Genomic DNA, 27,774 nt, shown 5'->3' with positions numbered 1-27,774 from the left:
CTCTAGAAGCCTGGACAGCTGAAGAGGAGAGGAGAGCGAAGCCTGAAGAGCACCGTGTGTGTGTATGTGGTGTGTGTGTGTGTGTGTGTGTGTGTGTGTTGTGTGTGTGTGTGTGCGCGCGCGCGCGTGCCTGTGCCTGGATGGACTACTTGAGATGGCTCTGGGTAGTACGCCCTTAAAGGCCTCCTTTGTTTTTCCTCCTTTCCTTTCCACCTGACCCCCTCAGCTCCGGGATGCTAGCTGGCTGATGGACTGGGTTTCATTCCCCCAAAACTCTTTGGATTGTTTATTGCTTTACAAAGATGATGTAGAGACCTGGTCAGGTTCTGACTCTGGAGTTTGCACTGCCTAGATTTGAATCCCAATACTGCCACTTGCGAGGAAGTTACTTAGCTTCCCTAGAGGTATGTAAATATGTGGTAACTAAAAAGCCTTGCTGGATCCCCCAATCTTCCATCCCTGCCCTAAGTCTCTGCTGGGCCACTGTTAGCAGGTATTCTTATTGTCATGGTGAAGCAGGATAAAATAGGACAACTGTAAATTCCTGGTTTTCTGTTTAGCGCCGAAAGAGTTAACAGAGTGCAGGTCCCTTGTTTGTTTCTTATCTAGCTCCAAAAAACTAATGCAAATTGCAGAACTCAGCTGGATATTTCATAGGACAAAACTTACCCCTAAAGCCCCCAAATCTCCCTAAACCATCCAAACTTCCCCACACCATACAAGCTTGTAAAATTATGGGTCCAAAACAGATTCTTAGTTAATGATAGAGTTAATGATTGAAGGCATAGAGTCATAAAGATTGTTAACCATCTGCCCAAAGACAAATTTTAGTTTTGTAACAACAAACCACATTAGCTGTCTCCTCCTAGAACAAAGACACCTATTATTCAAAGTTACTGTGTAAAGTTGCCAGCAGTAAAACTTTCCCATAAAACAAACGAACCCACTCCACTCAGTGCTGTCCCTCCCTTGGGCACATCTGTGTTAACCTCTTTAACGCGTACTCTCTATCCTGCTTTTTAATAAGCTTTACTTACTACTTATTAGCTCTTTCCTTTGTCTAAATCCCTTTAGTGGTGAGACCTCCGAACCTGGATTGGGGCTCAGCTGGCACCATTGCCAGCTGGGCACGGGTTACAATGGTGAAGATTAAATCAGGGTGTGGTCGCAGAAGCATTGTGTAAAGGACAATGCAAACACATGTGTTGCTGCCTCTTCATCCCAGGAACAAGCCTGATAGATTATAATGCTTCAAAAGGAGTCGGATCTGAGGAGACCAACAGCTTGAGAAAAATGATGTTTTAGCTTTGGTTATTTTATTTTGCAGTGAGCTTGACCTTGAATACTTAGGAATAGCAATAAATGCTATAAAGCTACATGATTTATGCTTCTCTTTCTGCCTTGTGTGAGTGGCTGCTTTGGGGGCAGTCGCGTGGTTTTGAATAGCCTGGTCTTTTACCCATGTTCTTCTTTTAGTCAGGTTTGGTTTTGGTTAGTGCCTCATACCCCACCAGAGAGCTGTTCTGAGGTACCCTTAGCCAACTTTGATGTGGCCTGGAAAAGCAAAACTCCTGTAGGTGTGTCTTAATGCGATGTTTCAATGTCTGTGAATTACCAAGTGCACTTAACAGAGTTGTTAGTTTTGTTTTGGGCAATTATCCTTTGAGTAGTTCTGTCTGGGTTGCTGGTTGTTTATTCTGACACTGGGGCAGGCATAATTGCTTTGACTTGCAAACATTAATTATTGCAGTCATCTGAAACTGTTTGAGAGGTACTTGCCACCTACCTGATGATTTGCATTCTTTCCTCTTACTTTAAAAGAAAACTGCAGGGTAATCAGCAGGCGTAATTGAGAGGGGTGGGAGTTGGCAAGTCTTTTTAGATACCTACAGATTAATATCTGGGTACTTCTCTCCATCTTCATCTGTACTGCCACCATCCCCTCCTGGCCATCATCATTTCTGGCCTGGATGACAGCAATCGCCTCTTCCTGGTCTCTTCACACCTCCCATCTCCCCGCCCCCCAATCTGTTTTGGTTTTCCCACATAGCGTGTCATTTCCTTGCTTAAAACCTATTACTGCCTGCCCTTCATGCTTAGAATAACAACGCACTCCTTACCCTTTCTTCAAAGTTCCTTCCTGATTCACTGCCCTACTCCAGCCTCTCTGGGTTCCAGGAATGAACCAGGCTTAAGCTGGCCTTGGGGCTTTTCCCCTTGCTCTTTCATCCAGCTGAGTTTTGCTACTCAAAATGTGGTCCAAGGACCATCATGCAGAAGCTCAGAAATGCTGAGTCTCAGGCTCCCAGACCTCCTGAATAAGAATCTGCATTTTAATAAGACCCGCAGGGAACTTGCATGCCCTTGCCACTCTGGCCTTCACTTCCTTCAAGTCTAGACTTATTTTTCACCTTCCTGAAAGGTCTTCTCACACTATCCCATTTGTGTAGTCCTTGCCCTAGTCTTATTTTGAGTAGTGCTTATTGTTATCAACTAGATTACTTATTCAGGACAGATTTGACCAGTTACTCCTTGTGAATTTAACCTCTGTGAGGGCAGGGATCTAGTCTATTATATGTACAGTATGTAGTGGTTTTCTTTGTCCCTCAGAACAGTTTTTGACTCAAATTCTGTTTTATCTGATATTAGTAAAGCTACCCCAGCTCCCTTTTGGTTTCTATTTGCATGGCATATTTTTCCCCATTCATTCACTTTTTTTTTTTTTTTAAAGACAGAGAGAAGGAAGGAAGGATAGAAGGAAGGAAGGAAGGAAGAAAGGGAAACATCTTTTAAACATTTTCTTGTTTTATTGTATTTTGTTTTTCCGTTTTTTGTTACATGGGCTGGGGCCGGGAATCGAACCGAGGTCCTCCGGCATAGCAGGCAAGCACTTTGCCCGCTGAGCCACCGCGGCCCGCCCCCCATTCATTCACTTTTAACATACTTATGTCTTTGAACATGATTTTCTTGCAGACAGCTTATAGTTGAGTCATACTTTTTTGTATATTCAGCCAATCTCTGACTTTTGACTTGAGATTTTAATCCATTTACATTTAAAGTCCCTAGTGATAAAGCAGGACTTTCTTCTGCTTTTTTTCTTTTTTCTTTTGCATGGGCAGGCATTGGGAACCTCTGCCATTTTGCTGTTTAGATTTTGTATGTCTTGTACCTTTTTTGTCCCTCAATTCTTCCATTTATGCCTGTGTTCATATTTATTTGTTTTTATGTATTGTGCCATATTGAGTGCCTTCTCATTTCTATCTGAATATATTTTTCATCTGTTTTCCTTGTGGTTACCATGGAATTAAAATTTAACAACCTCAATATATATCACATTTAGTTTGATACCAACTGAACTTCAGTGTCATACACAAACACTTGTCCTATACCCATCCATCCCCCTACCTGTTTTTGTACTTATTACCAATTATATCTTAGTGTATTGTATGTCCAAAACCATGAATTTATCATTACTTTCTATGAATTTGCATTTTAATACCTGTAGGAGGTAAGTAGTAGAGGTGTGTATCAAAAAATACAATACAATACTATTGGCATTTATAATTACCCTAATGATTATTTTACTGGAGATTTTTATTTCTTTATGCTCCTTTCACTCTAAAGAACCCCCTTTAGCATTGCTGATAGGGAAGGTCAAGTGATGATGAACTCCTGCAGCTTTTTTTTATCTGGGAATGTCTTAATCTCTCCTGCATGTTTGAAAGAAAGTCTTGTCACACATAAAATTCTTGGTTGGCAGTTGTTTTCTTTCAGTTCTTTAAGTGTCTCAACCCTTTGTCTCCTTGCTTCCATGGTTTCTGATGAGAAATCTGTATTTAATGTTACTGGGACTCCCTTGTATATAAACATTGCTTTTCTCTTGTAGCTTTCCCAATTTTCCCTTTGGCCTTTGCATTCAACAGTTGGTCAGTATGTGATGGGGTATATTTTTCTTCAGTTTATCCTATTTGTTCTTCCCTGAGCTTCTTGGATGTGTATATACATGTTGTTTGTTACGTTTGGAAAGTTCTCTGTCATTATTTCCTTGAATATTCTTTCTGCTCCTTTGTCTCTTCTTCTAGAACTCCCATAATGTGCTTGATGGACTTGATGGGATGCTTGATGGTATCCCAGGGGTTCCGTAGGCTATTTTCAGTTATAGTCTTTTTTATGACCTGATCTAGGAAGTGACAACTCATTTCTCTGCTTTTAGTAGCAGATAAGCCCAGTCCACACTAAGGGGTGGCAGTTACATGTGGGTGTGAATACCAAGAGGTGGGATCATTGGGGAGCATCTTAGAGGCTGCCTACCACAAAACCAGTTTGAACAGTCCGTGGTCCTCAGTGAGCACTATGCAGGGGTTAGAGCTGCTCTGACTCCTGCTTTTGCCAAGGTAGTATCAACAGGCTGGTAAGAATTGGTGCTGAGATTTGACTCCAGTTTGTCTGATTCCAGAACCTGTGGTATTTTCAGATTCCTACCCTGTCTCCTCCAATGGAGTTTTCTCCTCTGTGCCATAGTTGTCACAGCTGATCTTCTCTTTCCCGCTAAATTGAACAGGGCTCTTGCTCATTTCATGCAGTTCCATGCCTCCTGCACCCAGCCCTTGTTTAATAGATGTTTCTGAATTGCCCTATAACAGAACCAGGGTAAACTGTGCTGGTTGTGAAAGCACAATCCACATAGTACATGATGAGAAAACCAAACTGTTCACAAAGACTGAGACCTTGTCATGCATCCAAGTTTTGTGTTAACTGAATCTAATGCATACTCTCTAAGGAAAAGAAAACACTGAATGCTTCTGTATGTTGGACACTGACTAAAGCACTTTACACCCATTATCTCTAATCATCTCAATCCTGCAAGGTTCATTTTCTCACCTTCCAGTTTGGAGCTGAGGAATTCTAGGCTCAGAGAAACTTCATAACTGGCCCATGGCCAATAGCTCTGTAGGGCAGGAATAGTCTTTGAATCAGACCTGTTAACTCCAGAGTCAGATAGGGTGTTTTTCCTTTTGAATTTCTCTATATGAAAGGATACAGTGTTTTAGAGTAAAAGCCCACCAAAACTTAAGTCCTAATAGCGATGTGAACAAATTTCAAAATTTTTTTTGAGAAAATTGGGAACATTGGTTGAATATTTTATGATATTTGGTTACTATTTTAAGTATGATACTGGTTTTATGGTTAGGTTTCAGAAAGGATCCCTTATGCTGTAAAGTTAAATTCTGAAATAATTAAGAATGATATCCTATATCTGGGATTTACTTCAAAATTAGCTGGAGGGGGGAGGTATTTTGAAGAGACTAGACTGGGGACTGGTGATGGGTACATGAAAATTCACTATCTGTTCAGTCCAGTTTGTTGTATGTTTAAAAATGTCCATTTTCAAAGATAAAAAAAAAAAGCCAGTAAAAGCTCTGGAAATCTAGTCAAGGATAACCAAAATAGATTTACTTCTTTGGAGATGGTCTTGGTGGGATTGTCTGATTTGTTGGCCTAAAGGGTGAGATAGAGTCTCACTTTACCTTTCAAATACTGTACCCCATATCTGTTTAAACAGAAAAATAAAATACAGTTTGAAAATAGGCAAATAAATGATACTTCAAAAGAGCAGGAATTTTGTTTTTTTTTGTTCATTGCTATATTCCCAGCACCTAGATCATTGCCAGGCATTCAGAGTTTACCTGTGGAATGGAGGAGAATGAATGGATGCCTTTTTAGAGCAAACACTCTAGTCCCCGCTTGCCCAGTATTGGCAGTTGTTGTGTTTAACCTAGTGCAGTGTTTAGTAGAGAATAAATCGTGAGGTTTACCTGATGCAGTGTTTAGTTCCATATGGATTTTAAGATATCTTATGCTCTGGATGTGAGCAGTCAATTTTTAAATAATTTAAACCTAATAATAATTTAAAAAACTCAGGATCTTGGGAAACCTTGGAGTGTTCATTGAATCCATCAGTTTTCATTGTGCCGAACATGCATGGAGTGGTATGATGTGTAATGGAGATTTCTGTAGGATGAAGCGTGAACAAACCAGGTCTGACCAGAATAATTTTGTCAAAATGTCCTAGAACGATTCTTGTTTATGGCTTGGAGTCTCAGGAGCCACATTTCAAACTGAATTTTAACTTGATGATGGACCTTCCCTTACCCAAAGCTACATCCAAAGCCTCACCACTGGTTGTGGTTATATTTGCTTAATCATCTTTCTTAAAGGTAAAGGGATATTGAAAAACAAATCTGTGTGAGAAGCTGACTTTAAGTTATTTTTTTCTGCGCTCCCAACTCCCTCCAAATGGGAAAGCAGAAAGAGGTTGTAGAAAGGGATAAAAAAGCAATTAAACCATTGTTTTAGTTATTAAAGGTATCTGGATGGTTGATTTTATTTTTTTTATTATTGCTGTTGTTTTGGTTTTTTTGTCATGGGCAGGTTCTGGGAATTGAACCCACGTCTCTGGCATGGCAGGCGAAAATTCTCCCACTGAGCCACCATTGCACTGCCCTATTTTAGTTTATTTTTTAATTAAATGTAACATAGTGTTCAGTTGGGATGCCTGTGGCCTTATAAGATCTTTTTAGGTGCCCGTATTATTATTATGGACACTCATTAAGTGCCTCCTGGGTTGTTTTCTAGGCAGGCACATGGCTTATGTGGGCCTACTGTCTTCTGTGTTTTTTTTTTTTTTTTACATGGCTGGCACCAGGAATTGAACCCGGGGTTCTGGTTTGGCAGGTGAGAGGTCTGCCTGCTGAGCCACCATGGCCCACCCACCCTCCTATTCTGCGTTTTAAAGCTAAATTTGTTTTGTTTTATTTTACTGACGGTAAAATTCACTTCTTTGGAGGTTTATAGTTCTCTGAATTTTAAAACATGCATGGGTCAGTGGAACACCACTGCCACAATCAGGATACAGGACAATTTCATCACCCCAGATCCTCACATGCTGGCCCTTTGTATTTAAACCCTCCTCTTGGGCCCAGCCTTTGGCTACCACTGATCTGTCCTCCACCCCATAGTTGCGCCTTTTCTAGAATGAAATCATAGAGTTTGTGATTTCATACACTTGGAATGATAGTTTGTGGTCTTTACAAACTGACTTCTTTCACCCAGCCTAATGCTTTTGAGATTCATCCAGGTTGTTGCAAGCTGAGCAGTGTTCCATTGTATGGGTATACCACAGTTTGTTTAACCATTCACCCTTTGAAGGACCTTTTGATTGTTTCCACTTTTGGACAATTAAAAATAGTGCTGCTATAGTTCATCCATGTATAGATTTTTGTGTGGATGATACATTTTTATTTCTCCAGGAAAAATGTCTAGGAGTGAGATTGCTGGGTCATATGATAAGGATATCTTTAACTTTATAAGAAACTGCTGAGGTCTTTTCCAAAGTGACTGAACCCTTTGACATTCTCATCAGCCATGTATGAAAGTTTCAGCTGCTCCATGTTCTCCCAAGCATTTGGTAATGTCATGTTTTTCTTTTTAAATGTAGCCGTTTTAATAGGTTAGTGGTGGGTATCTCACAGTGGTTTTACTTTGTATTTCCATAATGACTAATGATATTGAGCATCTTCTCATGCTCATTTGTTGTCTTTCTATATTCCTTGATCTGTTCAGATCTTTTGCCCATTTAAAATAAATTGGGTTTGGGTTGCTTAATTTTTCATTAAATTCTGAGACTTCTTTGTATAATCTGGATGCAAGTGGTTTATCAGATATATGGTTTGCAGATATTTCCTCCCAGTCACTCATTTATTTTATATTCTTGACAATATCTTTCACAGAGCAAAATCCAATTTAATTTTTTTCTATTATTGATCATACTTTTGTTGTTAAGAACTGTTTGCCTAACCCCAAGTTAAGCATGAAGAGTTTTCTCTCATGTTTTCTTCTGAAAGTTTTAAGTTTTATAATTAGTTATGGTCCAGCTTGAGTTAATTTTTGTATAAGGTGTGAAGTATAGTTTGAGGTTTATTTTCTTGGATATGGATGCCCAATTTTTTAAAAACCATTTGATGAAAAGACTATCCTTTCTCCATTGACTTGCCTTTGTACTTTTGTGCATGGGTTCATCCATGTTAATAAACAAACTTGCTCCTCATAATTTTGACAATTCCATAGTATCCTGTTATAATTGGAAACACCATAATTTATCTACCATCGCCCCATTGGTAGGTATGTAATTTGTCACCAGTTTCTTTCTCTTATAGTAAAAAAAAATCCTCAAACATGTTTTTGGGACTTGTGCTCCTTCTTAAGCCCTGAGTATAGTCTCCTAGAAGTGGAATTGTTACATCAAAAGGTATGTGGTTCTGGAGGTTATTGATTCCGATTTCCTAAAACCCACCTGTGACCCATCTGCTTTAGACGTGAGATGTTTGGTTGAGATTGGTAGAAGAGATATGAGTGGTATAATTCTAGGAAAGTTCCTTAAATTGTCTAAGCAAAATTGGCGGGTCAGGAGGATCTGTTCACATTTGCAGAAGAGTTTAAACAACCAAGAGATTCTGCAGACCTGTGCTTAGCAGCCCACATTTTCTTATGAAATCTTCAGGGCTTTAAGTTTTCAAGTTTGTCCATGTCACTCAATTCCCTACATTTGTAGGAAACAGTATAAGACTTTGGAGCTAAAGGGCCTGGGTCTGAATGTCAGGTTTTGAGTATGTGGCCTAGCTCTCTGGGCCTTGGATTTCCCATCTGCAAAATAGGCACAGTAAAATCAACCTCATGAGGGTTTTTTTTTTTAAAAATATATTTTTATTGAGAAATCTTCACACACATACAGTCCATCTATAGTATTCAATCAGTGGCTTATAACGTCATCACATAGTTGTGTATTCATCAGCATGATCAATTTTAGGACATTTGCATTACTCTAGAAAAAGAAGTAAAAAGAAAAAAGAAAAGACATACATCCCATACTGCTTACCCCTCCCTCTCATTGACCATTAGTATTTCAGTCTATCCAATTTGTTACCTTTTATCCCCCCAATTATTTATTTTTTTACTCATCTGTCCATTCTCTAAATAAAAGGAGCAGCAGGCACAAGATTTTCACAATCACACTGTCACATTTAAAAAGTTTCATAGTTATACAACCATCTTCAACAGTCAAGGCTACTGGAACACAGAACAACAGTTTCAGGTACTTCCCTCTAGCCACTCTAATATATTATAAACTAAAAAGGGGTATTTATATAATACATAAAATAACCTCCAGGATAACCTCCTAACTCTGTTTGAAATCTTTCAGCCCCTGAAACTTTATTTTGTCTCATTTCTCTCTTAATGGTCAAGAAGTCTTTCTCAACACCTAGATGCTGGGTCCTAGCTCATCCCAGGAGTCTTATCCCACATTGCAGGGTGGTTTATACCCCTGGGAGTCATGTCCCACATAGTGGGGAAGGCAGTGAATTCACCTGCTGAGTTGGCATAGAGAGAGAGGCCACATCTGAGCAACAAAACAGGTTCTCTGGGTGACTCTTAGGCATAATTATAAGTGAGATTAGCTTCTCCTTTGCAGGAATAAGTTTCATAAGCTCAAACTCCAAGATCAAGGGCTCAGCCTATTGAATTAGTTGTCCTCAGTGCTTGTGAGAATATCAAGATGAGGAGATCAAGAGAATATCTCCAGATGGGGAAGTTGAATATTTCCCCCTTTCTCTCCATTCCCCCAAGGGAACTTTGCAAGTACTTTTTTATTCTCTGCCCAGATTACTCTGGAATATATTGGGGCATCACACTAACTTGCACAGAGCAAAAAAGATCTTATGCCCTATTCAAAATTCCATGTAATTATGGTGTTCAAATAAATCGACCATGTCAGTTTATTAGATGATACACTACGCAAAATATAAATTTTGCACCAAATAAACATCTTTCCCTTTGATCTCAAACAGAAATTGAAGTTTTAAAAGATGGGCCATCTCATCCTTTACTCTGTATTCCAATTTACTTTAGTCCTGTCCAGATCATCTTCATTCATATCCCCAGTCAAAGTCTGTTCACTTTTTCAACTTTCTTAACAGTTGCTGTATGGGGTAATGGTTACTTTCTTAGCTTCAGTGCTTTAGCTCTGAGTCTCAGATGTCATGTAAATACCCAAAGTTTCAGGGAATGACCATGCTATACACAAGTAGTTCAGTATCTCATGAGGTGGTTTTGATAATCAAATGAGAGTAAGTATGTGTTAGAGAGGAGAGACTTACGAGTGAATAGTGGCCTGGCCTTGTACTGGTTGTGTGATCTTTTTTTTTTTTTTCGATAGGTCACTTAATTCTCTGAACCTCAGTTTCTTCATCTGTACGATTTAGGTGATAAAAAAAATAAGGGTTGTTATATCCCCTTTTGCAGGCCTCTGTGCAAACGAAACAAGAGCATGTCTATGATATATGTCCCCTCAGAGATAATTTCTCTAGTCTTGTAGACAGACAAGAGTGTGTCTATTGTGCATGTCAGGGTCTCTGTAAATGAGGCCCAGCTTTGACCTTGGTGCTGAACTGCTTCTCACTTCTTAGCTAGTATGGAGGGATTTCAAGGAAGTGTTAGAACATCTGAAATGCTCAACTGTGCCATAGTCTAAGTGGACAGCACTTTTCTAGCAGAGAATTGCAGTTTTCTTCCAAGATTTTTTTTCTCCCAGTCCTAAAGGCTGAGCCCAACCCTAAAGGCAGCATTTCACAAATTGTAGGGTTTGAGAGGTTAAGGAGTGGTCAGTGTGGCTAAGTATGTTGAATGTTTTGAGAAGCCCTGGGACAGGGGACTTCCCTAATCCTGTTTAGTTCACCAGTTCTAACCTTCTTTATCCCTAACCCTTCACTCCCCACACCCCTTCAGATCCCTCTGTTACCCCTGGAATGCAGTTAGGAAGGATGCTTTAAAAAGGTCATCTCCTTAAACCCTGTGTTAAATTAAAGCAAAGATTACCTTTATCTATCTATCTATCTATCTATCTATCTATCTATCTATCTATCTATCTATCTATCTATCTATCTATCTATCTAATCTATCATCTATCTATCTATCAATTAAACATAACAGCATACAAACACAAATGTTCATGCATATGATCATTCCATTTTGATATATAGTCAATAACTCACAATATCATCACACAGTTGTATGTTCATCATCATGATCGTTTCTTAGAACATTTGCGTCAATTCAGAAAAAGAAATAAAAAGAAAACAGAAAAAAATTCATACATACCAAACCCCTTACCTCTCCCTTTCATTGATCACTAGCATTTCAATCCACTAAATATTCTAACATTTGTTCCCCCTATTATTTATTTATTTTTAATCCATATGTTTTACTCATTTGTCCATAAGGTAGATAAAAGAAGCATCAGACACAAAGTTTTCACAGTCACACAGTCACACAGTCACATTGTGAAAGCTCTATCATTATACGATCATCTTCAAGTAACATGGCAACTGAAACACAGCTCTACATTTTCAGGCAGTTCCCTTCAGCCTCTCTGTTTCACCTTACTAAAAAGGTGATATCTATTTATGCATGAAAATAACCTCCAGGATAACCTCTCGGCTCTGTTTGGAATCTCTTGGCCATTGACACTTAACTTTGTTTTTCTCCTTTTGGTTGAGAAGGTTTTCTCAATCCCTTGGTACTGAGTCCCAGCTCATTCTAGGATTTTTGTCCCATGTTGCCAGGAAGGTCCACACTCCTGGGAGTCATGTCGCACGTAGAGAGTGGGGAGGACAGTGAGTTTGCTTGTTGTGTTGGCTGAGAGAGAGAGGCCACATCTGAGCAACAAAAGAGGTTCACTTGGGGGTGACTCTTAGGCCTAATTTTAAGTAGGCTTAGCTTATCCTTTGCGGGGTTAAGTTCGTATGAACAAACCCCAAGATGAGGGGCTCAGCCTATTGTTTTGGTTGTCCCCACTGCTTGTGAGAATATCAAGAAATCTCCCCTTGGGCAAGTTGAATTTTCTCCCTTTCTTACCATTCCCCCAAGGGGACTTTAAAGCAAAGATTCTCTTCATCAAATCATGGTCACTTATGCAGCCAGGCTTGTGGGTGTGAAATAGTTTCACATCATGTTTTCATTTACATTTCTCTGATGGTTAACATTTTTGGGCATCTTTTCATGTGTTCGTCCAATGATTGTTATTGGCTGAAAAGTATTTGATTTTTTAAAAACTTTTTTATTATATAATGTGACATATATACAAAGCAACGAAAGAAAAAGCTGTAGTTTTCAAAGCACTCTTCAACGAGTAGTTGCAGGACAGATTCCAGACTTTGTCATGGGCTACTATATGATCCTCTCGGATTTTTCCCTCTAGCTGCTCCAGAATATAGGAGGGTAGAAGGAATAAATATATATAGTTTTTGTCACAATCGACTTTTTTTTCCTGAAAGACAGCATACAAAAATGCAATAAATTTCAAAGAACAGCACCCCAATTAGTTGTAGACAGATTTCAGAGTTTGGCATGGGTTACAATTCCACAATTTTAGGTTTTTACTTCTAGCTGCTCTAAGATACTAGAGATTAAAGGAAATATTAATTTAATGATTCGGCAATCATATTCATTTGTTAAATCCTGTCTTCTCTGTATAATTCCGCTATCATCTTTACTCTTTCTGTCCCTTTCTTTAGGGGTGTTTGAACTATGGCCATTCTAAATTTTTCATATTAGAAGGGTCTGTCAGTAATATGAGGTAGGAAGATGGAACTATCTGATGTTCTGGAGAGACTGGGCCCTTTAGCTTTCAGCACTTATCTGGTCCAGGGACCCATCTGGAGATTGTAAGTTTCTGGAAAGTTACTCTAGTGCATGGAACTCTTGTGGAATCTTGTATATTGCCCTAGTTGTTCTTTAGGATTGACTAGAATGGATTTGGTTGGGGTTTCGCAAGTTATGATACATAGCAATGTCTAAGTGAAGCTTGAGTAAGAGCAACCTCCAGAGTAGCCTCTTGACTCTCTTTGAACTCTCTCAGCCACTGATACCTTATTTGTTACATTTCTTTTCCCCCTTTTGGTCAGATGGCATTGTTGGTTCCATGGTGCCAGGGCTGGGCTCGTCCCTGGGTGTCATCTTCCACACTGCCAGGGAGACTTTCACCACTGAATGTCATGTGTCACATAGCAAGGAAGGCAATGATTTCACTTGCAGAGTTGGGTTTAGATAGAGTGAGACCACATCTGAGCAACAAAAGAGGTCCTCCAGAAGTAACTCTTAGGTATACCTATAAGTAGGTTAAGCTTCTCTGCTACCTCATAAGCTTCATAAGAGCAAGCCTCAAGATCAAGGGCTTGGTCTATTGATTTGGGTCCCTAAGGTTTGCCACAGTATAAGGGGATTCCTTGATGGTAAAGTTTAATAGTTCTGTATTTTTTCTCCTATCCCTCAAGGGATTTTGCCAATACTTGAAAAAGTATTTTATTTTATTAATAGTGTTGGCATCAATCCTTAACCTTGGACCTTTAGTCGTATCTAGTTTCCCATGTACTTTTTATTTCTGCTTTAAGGGACTTCCCTCTTCTCTGCCTTTTCTGTTTCCTGGTTTTATTTTGTGGCGATGCTAGCATACCTCTTGGAGATAGGTATTGACTCTTGCAGAGCCCTAGTCAGATTGGTCTTTCCTGCTTCCCTTGCCTCTCACCTGTTTAGACCGACAGATGGTGTGACTCGGGTTGGGGTTGAAGCCCTTTATGGTTTACCTTCAGCCATGATCCCTTTCTCTCTTTCACACACACTGGCCCATCAGGTCAGTACTATTATACCCATTTTACAATGGTTTCTGAGGCTTTTTCTAGTTAGGGTGCATTTATTTAATTCATCTATTCCATTGTCTCATGAGCTATCAAATAGTAAAAGCATTTTTGTTTGATGATCATACCAGAGATCTGTATCATTGTAAGAATATGTAATGATTTGGTTCTTCTGTCTACGAATTAAAGTCAGTTTAATTGGTTGTGAATTAGTTGTTCAAAGTCTGTGAATTATTTTCTTGGTCATTAATGTATTAATAATTTAAAAAAACCCCAACCTTTTGGCAGAATAAGAGCTCTCCAGTTTTCCATAGCCCCCCACCTGCCAGTTCCTTTGTCTTATTTATGGTACTTTGTTTGCTTCACTCATTGGCATTGCCTGACTGCCTGCCTTGGTCATTTAATCTGTAACCTTTGCCAAAGATTTATAGTGAATATCAGTTCAAATAATTGGCTTGGTGGAACTATATACATATACGTTAATGTCTATTTCCAGTTTTTTTCAAAAATATAATTTTATTGGGATATATTCACACACCATACAATCTATCCAGAGTGTACAATCAGTGGTTCACAGTATCATCATAGAGTTGTGCATTTATCACCATGATCATTTTTGGAATATTTGCATTACTTCAGAAAAAAGAAGAAGAAGAAAAGAAAACTCCAAATATCCCATACCAGTTACCCCTCCTTCTTATTGACCACTCGTATTGCACTCTACCCAGTTTTAAGACTTATAATAGAGGTAGATTAACTACGATGGTGTAGTGTTTATCATTGAAACAGAGCAAAACATCCAGAAGTAGACCCATACAAACACAGGTGGTTTTTGATTTTTTTTTTTCCCTTTCTTCACAATATAGTTAAATAATCATTATCAAAATCAGGGCTACTGGATTACAATTCACCAACTTCATGTATTTCCTTCCAGCTACTCTAAAACACCAGACACTAAAAAGAAATATCTATATAGTGGTCACAGTCATTTGTTAAATCTTAAAAAAAAAAAAAAAAAAAGTGTACCTATTAAACCTCTGCACCTGGGTAAATCCCTGATATTCTTTCTTGATATTTGATCTTGAGGCTTGCCCTTATGAAACTTACTTCTTCAAAGGTGACATTAGGCCTGCATGTAATTAGGCCTGAGAGTTAACCTCCAGGAAACCTCTTTTGTTGCTCTCAGATGTGACCTCCCTCTCTAAGCCAATTTGGCAAATGAAATTACTACCCCCCTCCTCTACCTCTACTCCTTCCCCTCCCCTATTCCCAGGGAGCCTGACCCTGGCATCATGGGATTGAGAAAGATTTCTTGACCAAAAGGGGGAAAAGAATTGGAAGAAAGTAAAGTTTTGACTTCAGATAGAGTCAGGAGGTCATTTTGGAGGTTTCTCTTATGCATGCTTTAGCCAGATATTGCTACCACAGTATGCCTGAAAATCCTAGGGAGTACCCTGGGGTCTATGTATATCTCCATAAAAATTTCTCTTAGTAAGTTAATTTTTTCAGAAATTTAAGTCGTCTAGATGGATCTTATTTCCAGGTTTTGAAATTGTGCTATAGTTACACAGCATATAAACTATTGGGGGAAACTGGGCACGGGTATATAGGACCTATCATTATTTTCTTTGCAATTACCCATGAATCTATTATTATTTCCAAAGTAACAGTTAAAAAGGAAAAGTGGGCCATGGGCAGGGTTTGGTCTTGCCTGGAAGTCAGTGAGCCAGCCCAGGTGTGTGGGTTTCATTCAGAAGGTACTTTCACAGTTCTAGTGCCTGAAGGTACTAATTTCCCATAAAAGTTGACTAGTATGAAGTTGGCTGGGGTGAATTTTGTGGCTCCTTAATGTGTCCGTCTGGTAGTTTGATATTTTCCCATGGCTTCTTGTCATTTTCATGGAAGTTGAATTTATATTTAAAAAAATCTTTTTTTAGGCCTGATTTTTTTTTCAAAGATGCTAAATATTTTATTTAAATGTAAGAAAATTGACGAGTTGAGATTTGAAACAACCGTACCTGTTTCTCTCTACCAAGCCTTATTGTCACCTTAATGTTATGAAAGGATATGAATGGCTAAATATCTCCTTTATTTCCAGGAATTTTAAGAAAAGATTTGAAAGGGGCTCCTAGTTCTCAGGAAGTCATGGGTGTGACTACTAATCCAGGAGAATCATGTGACTGTAGATAATTTTCTACACTGGGGCACTCTTTTTTGGGGGGGGTCAACATTTTTTATTGTGAAGTACAACATATATACAATAAAGCAATGCATTTCAAATTACATTGTAACAGGTAGTCATATAACAGATTTCAGAGTTGGATATGGGTTATAATTCCACAATTCCAGGTTTTTCCTTGTAGCTGCTCCAAGATACTGAAAAACTAGAAGAAATATCAATATCATACTCGTTTGTTAAATCCTATCTTCTCTGTTATAGCTCCTCCTTCTCCTTTGATTGTCCTTCCAATCCTTAGGGGTATTTGGGCTGTGCCCACTTTCATATTGGAAAGGGATGTTGAAAATATGGGATAGGGAGATGGAACTAGTTGATGTTCTTAGAGAGGCTGGCCCCTCTGGGTTTCAGGACTTATCCGACCTAGGAACCATTTGAAGATTGTAGGTTTCTAGAAAGTAATTAGGCCTGATTTTATATGGAGTCTTACTCACTGTTAAAAGGTTGATCCAAACCAGAAGAAAAGCAGAGCCTAAAACAGTTCAGTGCTGGCAGCAGAATTTAAAATGAACAAAGAAGAGATGGTCCACCCGGCTGGTGTGAGCACATGAGCTGGGTGCAGGTGGCTCAGTGCTGACGTGGGTCCTCCCACCGTCTCCGTCAACAAAACCTGCCTCTCCAGCCCCTTGGAAAATCTTCCACGAGTCGTTAAAGCAGTGCCATGTGGAAAGATGCAGAGATTGCTCTCTTTTCCTAGCTTTAAGATAATCGGGGACTTGAATTCCAAAGTGGAAACGGAGTAGGGTGGGATGGGTGTTGAGGCTCTGGCTAGGGAATTTAAGAAAACAAGCTGCTATGTAGAACAGGCAGTATTTTCCCTCCCACCAACCTTTTCAGGGCTTAGTTGTTTATTTCCAACACTTGCTGTTCATATTGCAGATAAAGAAAGTGCAGACTCTTACAGAAACATCCATGACAGGCTATCTGGGATACAAGAGATAAGAAATTAGGAGACTCCTTTGTGTTTTATTTTTTGTAAAGCTTCTGAAATGAATGGATAGTTCTCACGTGATGTCAAGTATAGGGTAGCTTCTGCATTTGATCCTGATGTTCTTTCTGCAAAATATAGCGCAGAAAAGCAAAATACCAAAGTGCCTTCCCTGTGGGCTGGGGTGTAGTCAGATGTCTTGAAAATAGAAAGACAAACAGAACCAGTGTGGGCATTCCTAAGCTTTTCATTTAAGTAAATGTGTGACGTATCCATACCAAGGAATGGTATTTCCACCCATAAGTAGATTGTTAGAGGCTTGTTGTGGTGAATTTTAAATTGTATAACTCAGTTGCTGAAAAATTTATAATATGAACCTGTTTTGTAAAGTAAATATTTTGTGAGTATATATGGGTTTGTTGTGATTATATGAACGTGGAGAAAGGCCTGAAATTTATATACCAGGTTTTTAACATTAGTTTCTGTGGAGAAGACGTTGGTAGAGTAATGAACCAGTGAAAGAAATGACTTCAAACAGAAAAAAGAAAAACCAAAAAACAATTAAAGATGCATGTCTGTCCATGAAAAATTGTATATGTATATAGAAGTTTGTGTTTATATAGGTGAGCATGTGTCTATAGACGAGTCTGAAAGGATGGATATAAAAATGTCAGTGGTGTTTATTTCACAGTATTGGTTTCTCAGCTGGTTTTTACATTCTCCTTAAATGTGTTCTGATTATTTTGTCATCCACATTTTAAATTTTATAATTAAAAAAGAAACCCTGCTTTAAAGCTCTTTTCATTGTAAGGAAAGAAAAACTACTTTAGCATGTTTAAAGGAACTCAGGCTCCAGACCTTGTGTATGTGGCAGATTTGCCTCTTTCTGGTATTGCCAGTGAGAAACCAAAGTCTGAGTCCCAAAGGAGGCAGAGAAGAGTTTGGGTGGGTCCTGGGCAGAGAGAGCTGAGTTTGGACCTTGTCATTGTGCCTTACTTGTGACCTTGGATACATGACCTTGGTCTGAGTGCTTATACTTTCTGTTCTCCGTTTCCTTTTCTGTAAAATGGGGAGTCTACTGAGGGGTTATTGTTCCTGACTCATAGTGGATGCCTCATAAATATTTTTCCTACTCAATGATGAATGAATGGATGCATGCTTGGTTCAATAAAGTCATGCATGTACAGTCTGAGTTATGTGGTGAATATTTCACAAGTGGCAGTTTTGTTCCCCTGATCCTCATGTTCTTCCGTTGTCATGGGGTTGAGGGAGTGAGTTCATTTGAGTGGGTCTTGATACAGCCTGGGTCCCATGGTCCATTTAGAATCTTACATGTGTGTAGACATGGACTTAGTCAGCCGCTTCTCGTCTTTAAGACAGTTTCCTCATCTGTAAAGTGGGATCATGATAGTGCCTACCTTTAGTGCTCTTGGAAGGAATAAATGACATGTTGTTTAATGGCTTGACAGTACATAATATGTGCTTATGTGAAGTGGGGAGAGTATTACAGGGTGTGTGATACAGAATGGGCACCTAGGAGTGCAGAGCACCTGAGCACAGCATGTGCCAGCGTCCTTAGTCAGTAGGTGCTAGGACCACTTAGCACTTAGCTCCATCCTGAAAGCACAGTTCTTGAAGGCATCTTCCAAATGAACCCTTGGTCCCATAGTCTTTTCCAATGATAATTTCTGAAACAGAAAATATGTTAATATTTATAAGAATAACATTTACAAGAAATAATATTTGTAAGACAATACATTTACATGTTTTCTTTATAAACTCCCCCTACCTCGGTCTGAGTGTACCAGTTTTAAAATACATTTTCTAACATTCTTATACTTGCAGAGAAAACGAGGTGCTCAAAGTCCAGCTGAAGAAATATGTAGGAGCTGTCCAGATGCTGAAGAGAGAAGGTCAAACATCTGAAGGTGAGGGGGAGACTGTGTCCATGTGGGGAGGGAGCTGAGCTTTATCGACTTTATAACCCAGGAGCCTGGCACATATTAGACACTCAGTATGTGATGAGTGAATGTGCGAATAAACTAGAAAAACAGTGCTGGTCTGGATTCCAGAAAATTAGATGGAAAACCATATTGTATATTTCTGCTGAATGCATTGTTAATACTCTAAGACTCACTTTCTAGACTATTGCCAACAGTCATATCAATTTGTATACTTAGAGAATTTTACATTTAGATCTTGACGCACTTTTAAGGTGGTGAAACTTGTAGGATGACTGGATTCTTTGCTGAGTCTCATCAGGTTGGGGATGCAAGCAGCAGAACACCAAAATGGTGGAGAATCACAGCTCTGGACCTCGGCTGACAGGTTTCAACCTCAGCTCTGGTTAAGTTTCTAAATCTTTCTCATCTCTCCGTACCTTCTTTTTCTCATGTGTAAAATGTGGCTGGTCGACAGTGCCTACCTGATGATGCAATCCATGTAGACCTTTTAGTATAATGTCTACCATAGAGTACTGAATACTTTTTACTATTATTGTTGATATTATCAATTACAGATACAAGTAGAAAGAAAAATGATCACTTGATCAAGATCTCACTAAAACTAGGTGGTGTCATATGCTTCTTCTCTCTGCACTTTGGTTTCAGTTCAACCATCATGAATCTCCTGTTACCAAGGAAATATTCCAAGTTTATTCACTAACGTCAGTTCATATCAGTGAGACCATACAGTATTTGTCCTTTTGTTTCTGGCTAATCACACTCAGCATAATGTCCTTAAGGTCCATTTATGTTGTTACATACTTCATAACTTTATTCTGTCTTACAGCTGCATAATATTCCATCTTATGTAAATGTCACAGTTTGTTTAGCCAGCTGACTGTTGATGGACATTTTGGCTGTTTCCATCTCTTGGTAATTGTTAATAATGCTGCTACAAACATTGGTGTGTAAATGTCCATTTGTGTCCTTGGCCTCGTGTCCTTTGAGTAGAGACAGCAAATAGATGGGTCCTGTTTTTTTTTTTTTTTTTTTTTAAAGAGGGAGGAAGGGAAGGAAAGACAGAGAGAAGGAAGGAAGGATGGAAGGAAGAAAGGGAAACATCTTTAAACATTTTCTTGTTTTATTGTATTTTGTTTGTTTGTTACATGGGCTGGGGCCGGGAATCGAACCGAGGTCCTCCGGCATAGCAGGCAAGCACTTTGCCCGCTGAGCCACCGCGGCCTGCCCAGGGTCCTGTTTTTTAATCCATTCTGCCAGACTATGTCTTTTGATTGGAGAGTTTAATCCATTAACATTCAGTGTTATTACTGCATGGGTAGTACTTTCTTCTACTATTTTGCCTTCTGGATTTTATATGTCCTATCTAATTTTCCTTCTTTTTTACCTTTACTCATAGTCTTCCTTTCTACACTCTTCTCCACACCTCTCTCTTCTGTCTTCATATCTGTCTCTAGTGTTCCCTTTAGTATTTCTTGCAGAGCTGGTCTCTTGGTCACAAATTCTCTCAGTGATTTTTTGTCTGAAAATGTTTTAATTTCTCCCTCATTTTTGAAGGACAATTTTGCTGGATATAGAATTCTTGGTTGGCAGTTTTTCTCTTTTAATAATTTAAATATATTATCCCACTGTCTTCTCACCTCCATGGTTTCTGCTGAGAGATCTGCGCATAGTCTTATTGGGCTTCCCTTGTATGTGATGGATTGCTTTTCTCTTGCTGCTTTCAGGATCCTCTCTTTCTCTTTGACCTCTGACATCCTGACTAGCAAGTGTCTTGGAGAACGTCTGTTTGGATCTATTCTCTTTTAGGTACACTGCACTTCTTGGATCTGTAATTTTAAGTCTTTCATAAGAGTTGGGAAATTTTCAGTGATAATTTCCTCCATTAGTTTTTCTCCTCCTTTTCCCTTCTCTTCTCCTTCTGAGACACCCGCAACACGTATATTTGTGCGCTTCATATTGTCTTTCAATTCCCTGAGTCCCTGCTCATATTTTTCCAGTTTTTTTCCTATAATTTCTGTTTCTTGTCTGATTTCAAATGTTCCGTCCTCCAGTTCAGAAATCCTATGTTCTGTCTCTCGAAATCTACCATTATAGGTTTCCATAGTTTTTTTCATCTCTTCTACTGTCTTTCATTCTTATAAGTTCTGTGATTTGTTTTTTCAGACTTTCAGTTTCTTCTTTTTGTTCTTTCCTTACCTTCTTTATATCCTCCCTCAATTCATTGATTTGGTTTTTGATGAGGTTTTCCATGTCTGTTCGTATATTCTGAATTAATTGTTTCAGCTCCTGTATCTCATTTGAATTGTTGGTTTGTTCCTTTGACTGGGCCATATCTTCAATTTTCCTAGTGTGATTTGTTATTTTTTGCTGGCATCTAGGCATTTAATTACCTTAATTAGTTTATTCTGGAGATTGCTTTCACTTCTTTTATCTAGGGTTTTCTTGCTGGATGAATTTGTTGTCTATCTGTTCTTTGACATTCTGTTCAGCTTTATCTGGACCTTTAGCTTAAGTTTTGTTTAACAGAGGAGAATTTTTCAGTTCTTGTTTTCTTGTTTCTTGCCCTGCTTGTGTGGTGCCTTTTTCCCCCCACCCTGAGGAGGGACTACTTAGATATTATAGACCCCAGCCAGATTTTCCCAGACCAAACTGGCCTCCTATCAGGAGGAAAGAGTCACCTGCGTCGGTTTTCCCTGAGGGTGAGACCCAGCAGGTTGAAAGACTTTCCTGTCAAGTCTCTGGACTCTGTTTTTCTTATCCTGCCTGGTATGTGTCGCTTGTCTGACTGCAGGTCCCACCAGCATAAGATGATATGGTACCTTTAACTTTGGTGGACTCTCCCTGCTGGGGGCGTGGTGGAGACAGAGGAGAGATTGTAGGCTGGTTTTAATGGCTTCAAATTACCAAGCCCTGGTGTCTGAATTCCTTGATGGAGGGATTCCACCTGGGTGGGGCTTCACCCCTCCCCTGGGGAAGGCACAGGCTCCAGATAAGCCCCCAAAAGAGCTCACTTCTGCCTATGCCTGGGGCAGTTGCAGCTTGAAAAGCCCTGCCGCTGTATCCAGAGGCAGTCAAGCCTTTGTAGATACACAGCCACAAAAACCTCTGTTTCCTTCTTTTTTTCTCCCCCTTTTTCTGTCAGTGCTGCCCCCTTGGCACTGGGGCAAAAATGAGCAACCTCCACTTTGATCAGGTTCACCTAAGCTAGGGCCTATTTTTAGTAGTCAAAATTTGTTAATTAATTCCACAATTGGTATTTGATTGTGCCCAGTCCCTGCTGCTGGTAAAGTCCTTTCCTTTCCCCTCTGGGAAGCGGCCTGTGGGGGAGGGGCGATGGCCGCCGCAGCTTTGGGAACTCATGGTTCTGGGGGTGCTCGCAGCTGGTCCATCTGGTCTAGACTGGGGTACGCTGTGTGTCCAGTCACTGACGTGGCCCCAGGAGCTGTTCTGTACTGTTTCTGGTTATTTAGTAGTTGTTCTGGAGGATGAGCTAAATTACGCACATTGTTAAGCCACCATCTTGACCCGGAAGTCAGCCCATTTATATCCATCATGAATCTCCTAAGTTTCTTACATCATCCTAAAGAAAGGCTCTTTAACTTTGACTAAAGTGTCTTGAAGCCCTCTGCCAACTCACCTAACAAGATATTTTAAAACAAAGATGAGTTCTTGTAGTGTTGACATTTTAACAAAGGGGTTGCTGCTCCATGTACACAGGTCTTTGGAGACAGCCAGACTTAAGTTTGAATTTAGACTCAGCCGCCATCATTGAACTTCTTGGAATTATTTTTCCTCCTGTAAGAGGAAGCATTATACCCATGTCATGAGGTCATTATGGAGATTTACCAAAACAATGAATGCAAAGCTTCTAGTGTGGTTCCTGACATATATTAAGTGCTCAGTAAATGGTAAATAGTTTTCTGTGTGGTCAAGAAAGACAGGATTGGAATGTGGATATAGTTCTATAGTATTTTTATGAAGACTTGAGTTTTCCTTGAAGCTTTTGCATTTATTATGGTTTCAGTTTTTGATCAGGATCAGCATGCTACTGATAGTTTTTTGCTAACATGTCTTGCTTTATTCATGATTGGTTTGTCACCATGACCAGTCTGGGAATTTTCAGTACAAAATTAATTGCAACTTCTGCTGTGGCCTTGTAGTTCGCTCTTTTTCTGTAAGTATTGTTATTAGTGCTCTGAAACTATTTCATTGTGCTGATTTATGTAATATGTTGGTCTTTCTACTTGTTCACTTCTCAGCTTTGTTTTTCAAGTATCTGACTTATATAGTCTTTGAATTTAGATGTTTTGAATGAATGTTATGTGTCTAGTCCTTTATGTTTTCCAAGTAAGTTTCTAATCTCTCATTTGACTCAGTAACTCTGTGGTAAGTAGGTATTTTTCCTTTTTAAAAAAATGAGTTATACGATGCTCTGGAGAACTTAAAGGCCTTGTGCCTGTATCAGGTAGAAGTTGAACTCTTTATTTCCCTCCATATCACTGGCTCTTTGATTTTTTTTTAAATAATTTTTTATTAATTAAAAAGAAATAACAAGAAAGAAACACAAACATCCATAATATATGCTCATTCCGTTCTACATATATAATCAGTAATTCACAATATCATCACATAGTTGCATATTCATCATCATGATAATTTCTGAGAACATTTGCATCAATTCAGAAAAAGAAATAAAAAGACAACAGAAAAATAAAACAAAAACAGAAAAAGAAAAAAAATTTTTACATACCATATTCCTATCCCTCCCTTTCATTGATCACTAGTATTTCAAACTGAATTTATTATAACATTTTTTCCTCTATTATTTATTTATTTATTTATTTCCTGAATCTACTATGTGCTTTTATTTTTTTATCCAATTTTTAAAAAAATTTTTTTTAATTAATCAAAAAAAAGAAAAGAAATTAACACAACATTTAGAAATCATTCCATTCTACACATGCACTCAGTAATTCTTAGTATCATCACATAGATGTATGACCATCATTTCTTAGTACATTTGCATCGATTTAGGAAAAGAACTAGCAAAACAGCAGAAAAAGATATAGAATGTTAATATAGAGAAGAGAATTAAAATAATAATACTAATAAAAAATATATATATATAAAAAAAGGAAAAAGAAAAAAAACAAAAACAGAAGATACAAACAAACAAACAAAAAACCATATTTCAGGTGCAGCTTCATTCAGTGTTCCAACATAGTTACATTACACTATGTAATGTGTACACATACATTACATTACATACTTAGGTATTATTGTGCTGTCCATTTTTGAGTTTTTGTATCTAGTCCTGTTGCACAGTCTGTATCCCTTCAGCTCCAATTACCCATTATCTTACCCTGTTTCTAACTCCTGCTGGTCTCTGTTACCAATGATATATTCCAAGCTGATTCTCGAATGTCGGTTCACATCAGTGGGACCATACAGTATTTGTCCTTTAGTTTTTGGCTAGACTCACTCAGCATAATGTTCTCTAGGTCCATCCATGTTATTACATGCTTCATAAGTTTAGTCTGTCTTAAAGCTGCATAATATTCCATTGTAGGTATACGCCACAGTTTGTTTAGCCACTTGTCTGTTGATGGACACTTTGGCTGTTTCCATCTCTTTGCAATTGTAGATAATGCTGCTATAAACACTGGTGTGCAAATGTCCGTCTGTGTCTTTGCCCTTAAGTCCTTTGAGTAGATACCTAGCAGTGGTATTGCTGGGTCGTAATCCATTCTGCCATTCTATGTCTTTTGATTGGGAAATTCAGTCCATTACCTTTTAGTGTTATTACTGTTTGGATAATATTTTCCTCTACCATTTTGGCTTTTGTATTATATATATCATATCTGATTTTCCTTCTTTCTACACTTTACTCCATACCTCTCTCTTCCGTCTTTTCGTATTTGCCTCTAGTGCTCCCTTTAGTATTTCTTGCAGAGCTGGTCTCTTGGTCACAAATTCTCTCAGTGACTTTTTGTCTATAAATGTTTTAATTTCTCCTTCATTTTTGAAGGACAATTTTGCTGGATATAGAAGTCTTGGTTGGAAGTTTTTCTCTTTTAGTAATTTAAATATATCATCCCACTGTCTTCTAGCTTCCATGGTTTCTGCTGAGAAATCTACACATAGTCTTATTGGGTTTCCCTTGTATGTGACATTGTTTTTCTCTTGCTGCTTTCAAGATCCTCTCTTTCTCTTTGACCTCTGACATTCTAACTAGTAAGTGTCTTGGAGAACGCCTATTAGGGTCTATTCTCTTTGGGGTGCGCTGCACTTCTTGGATCTGTAAATTTAGGTCTTTCATAAGAGTTGGGAAATTTTCAGTGATAATTTCTTCCATTAGTTTTTCTCCTCCTTTTCCCTTCTCTTCTCCTTCTGGGACACCCACAACACGTATATTTGTGCGCTTCATATTGTCATTCAGTTCCCTGATCCCCTGCTCAAGTTTTTCCATTCTTTTCCCTATAGTTTCTGTTTCTTTTTGGAATTCAGATGTTCCATCCTCCAGGTCACTAATTGTAGCTTCTGTCTCTTTAGATCTACCATTGTAGGTATCCATTGTTTTTTCCATTTTTTCTTCTTTGTCCTTCACTCCCATAAGCTCTGTGATTTGTTTTTTCAGATTTTCTATTTCTTCTTTTTGTTCAGCCCATGTCTTCTTCATGTCCTCCCTCAATTTATTGATTTAGTTTTTGAAGAGTTTTTCCATTTCTGTTCGTATATTCAGCATTAGTTGTCTCAGCTCCTGTATCTCATTTGAACTATTGGTTTGTTCCTTTGACTGGGCCATATCTTTAATTTTCCGAGCGTCATCCATTATTTTCTGCTGGTGTCTGGGCATTTGATCAGATTTCCCTGGGTGTGGGACCCAGCTGGTTGAAAGGTTTTTCTGTGAAATCTCTGGGCTGTTTTTCTTTTCCTGCCCAGTAGGTGGCACTCGTGGCGCTCGTCTGTCTGCGGGGCCCACCAGTAAAAGATGCTGTGGCTCCTTTAACTTGCCAATCCGAATCTCACAGTCGGCCCAGGAAACCGCGCGTGGAGGGGGTGGGTCGCCGGTCGCCGTGGCTTGGGGGACTGCCGGTCCAAATTGCCCAGCTGGCCCGAGACGCCAAGCGTGGCGGGAGGGCCCCACTATCCAACGTTCCCAGTCAGACCGGGGAGCCACGTGCATGGAGGGGACCCCAGTTGCCAGCCGCCCCGGCCGGGAAAACGTGCGCCCCTCGGGTATCTCACTGCAGCGGATTCTCCCTGCCCATTCAGCCGTTCCAGAATGGGGTACGCTGTCTTTTTGGTCTCTGTCGTGGCTCCGGGAGCTGTTTCGTATTGTTTCTGTTTCTTTAGTTGCTTTTCTGGAGGAGGAACTAAGACCGCGCGTCTTACTAAGCCGCCATCTTCTCCGGAAGTCCTGGCTCTTTGATTTTTACATTCTTCAACTTTAGTGTGCAAAGGAATTACCTGGGACATCTATTAAATATGCCTCTTCTCCACACCTCTCTGGGTGTTGTTTTAGTGGTCTCAGATGGGGCTTGAGAGTTGTACAGCCAGGTGTGTGACTTTGATGCAGATAGTCTGTGGTCCTCACCACCACTATTCGAGGAACCGACACTCTGCCTACATGGAACTCTGCTTTGATTTGTGTAATAAGAAAATTAAGCCTAGAAAAAAAACCACCATTGGTTTTGCTTTTAATTTAAGAACCTAAACGCTAGAAAATATATTTTGCATTTTGTTGTTGGAGCGATTCCCCCCAAATGGTGTGTGTGTGAATCTGCAATGTACACAGTGGTTTCTCATGGCAGCCAAAGTTCCCTCTCCTAAGACCCAGTCCAGATGCTCTGAGCCAAAGTACAGGTATGAGCTTTTCAGGAAACACCTGAGTCTTCAGACAACTTTTAAATAGATTGGAGCCGAAGAAATTGAGCGTATTGTACTTCATATAGCAGTCCCTTACTATTTTGTTTCTCATTGTGTATTTGAAGACCATGGTACCTTTTCTGTGAAGGTTCCTTCAGTGGGAAGGTTTGTTTGGAAGCCCTCAAGTGTGTGCCACATACTTGCTGCTCTATTGTTACTTTGTTTCTCACTTAGCAAATATTAGTGATCTAAGCTTTGTGCCAAGCACTAGGATGCAATCCTGTTGAAAAGCAGCTCTTTTAAAAACCGTATTCCAACATCCTTTCAGGATTTGAGCTTTTTTATAATGTTCAAGTGATGTCATCTGTTACTCAGAAATGTTGCTAACTTATTTTGTTGAAAACCATAGGGTATGAGCAGCTTGGGGTGCCCTGGACAGGCTGCAGCAGCTTGGGGTATCCGTGTTAGCAGGGGCAGGGAGAAGCTGGAGAGGGAGTGGGTCTTTTTGTGACCCAATATTTCCTTGGGTCTGGATGTTGGCGAGGTGGACATGGAGATGTTTTCTAGTTTCCCAAATTCTAGGTGGGAGTTCAGAATACATTTTCCACAATTAAAGTATTTTGGTTTGAGGATATAAAGGTTCTTTTTCCTTTTGGCAACAAAAATGTTTATGAAACTGAACTCATCAATAAGGAAAATGCCTCCGTGTTGAACAGATGCCTGAGGGCTGTACTGGGATCCTTACCTTCCTACTGCTGTTTTAGAAAACACCTTCAGTATTTTAAAAAGTCAAGTTTGAATGAACTTTTAAGATAAGAGTATTGATCTTTGTATTACAGATATCGAATTTCATATTTCCACCCCACTATTTTTTAAAGAGTAATACAGTCCCCCTAAAAAAAAAAAAAATCGTGACTCAACTAGCAAAATACGAAGTAAGTTTTGGGTGGCCTTACTATCTAGTTGAATTTTTTTCCTTAATGGGCCCAGAATGAGTTTGGGTTATTTACCTCTCAACTGCTATTTTTC

The 27,774-nt window shown here is 39.2% G+C and overlaps 1 protein-coding gene across 6 annotated transcripts in view; it reads left to right on the top strand.

Annotated features, from left to right (window-relative positions):
• SNX29 (sorting nexin 29) overlaps nucleotides 1-27,774 on the top strand; it is a 669,987-nt gene that overhangs the window by 226,777 nt on the left and 415,436 nt on the right. For all 6 annotated transcript variants that reach the window (XM_077141767.1, XM_077141762.1, XM_077141768.1 and 3 more), the window contains one exon: nucleotides 18,758-18,840. In XM_077141767.1, the coding sequence (XP_076997882.1) occupies nucleotides 18,758-18,840 (83 nt within the window). The remainder of the gene's footprint in view (nucleotides 1-18,757; nucleotides 18,841-27,774) is intronic.

This window comes from Tamandua tetradactyla, chromosome 23, assembly GCF_023851605.1.
Source record: "Tamandua tetradactyla isolate mTamTet1 chromosome 23, mTamTet1.pri, whole genome shotgun sequence".
In the NCBI taxonomy this organism is placed as follows: domain Eukaryota; kingdom Metazoa; phylum Chordata; class Mammalia; order Pilosa; family Myrmecophagidae; genus Tamandua; species Tamandua tetradactyla.
This window is presented reverse-complemented; position numbering and strand designations above follow the sequence as displayed.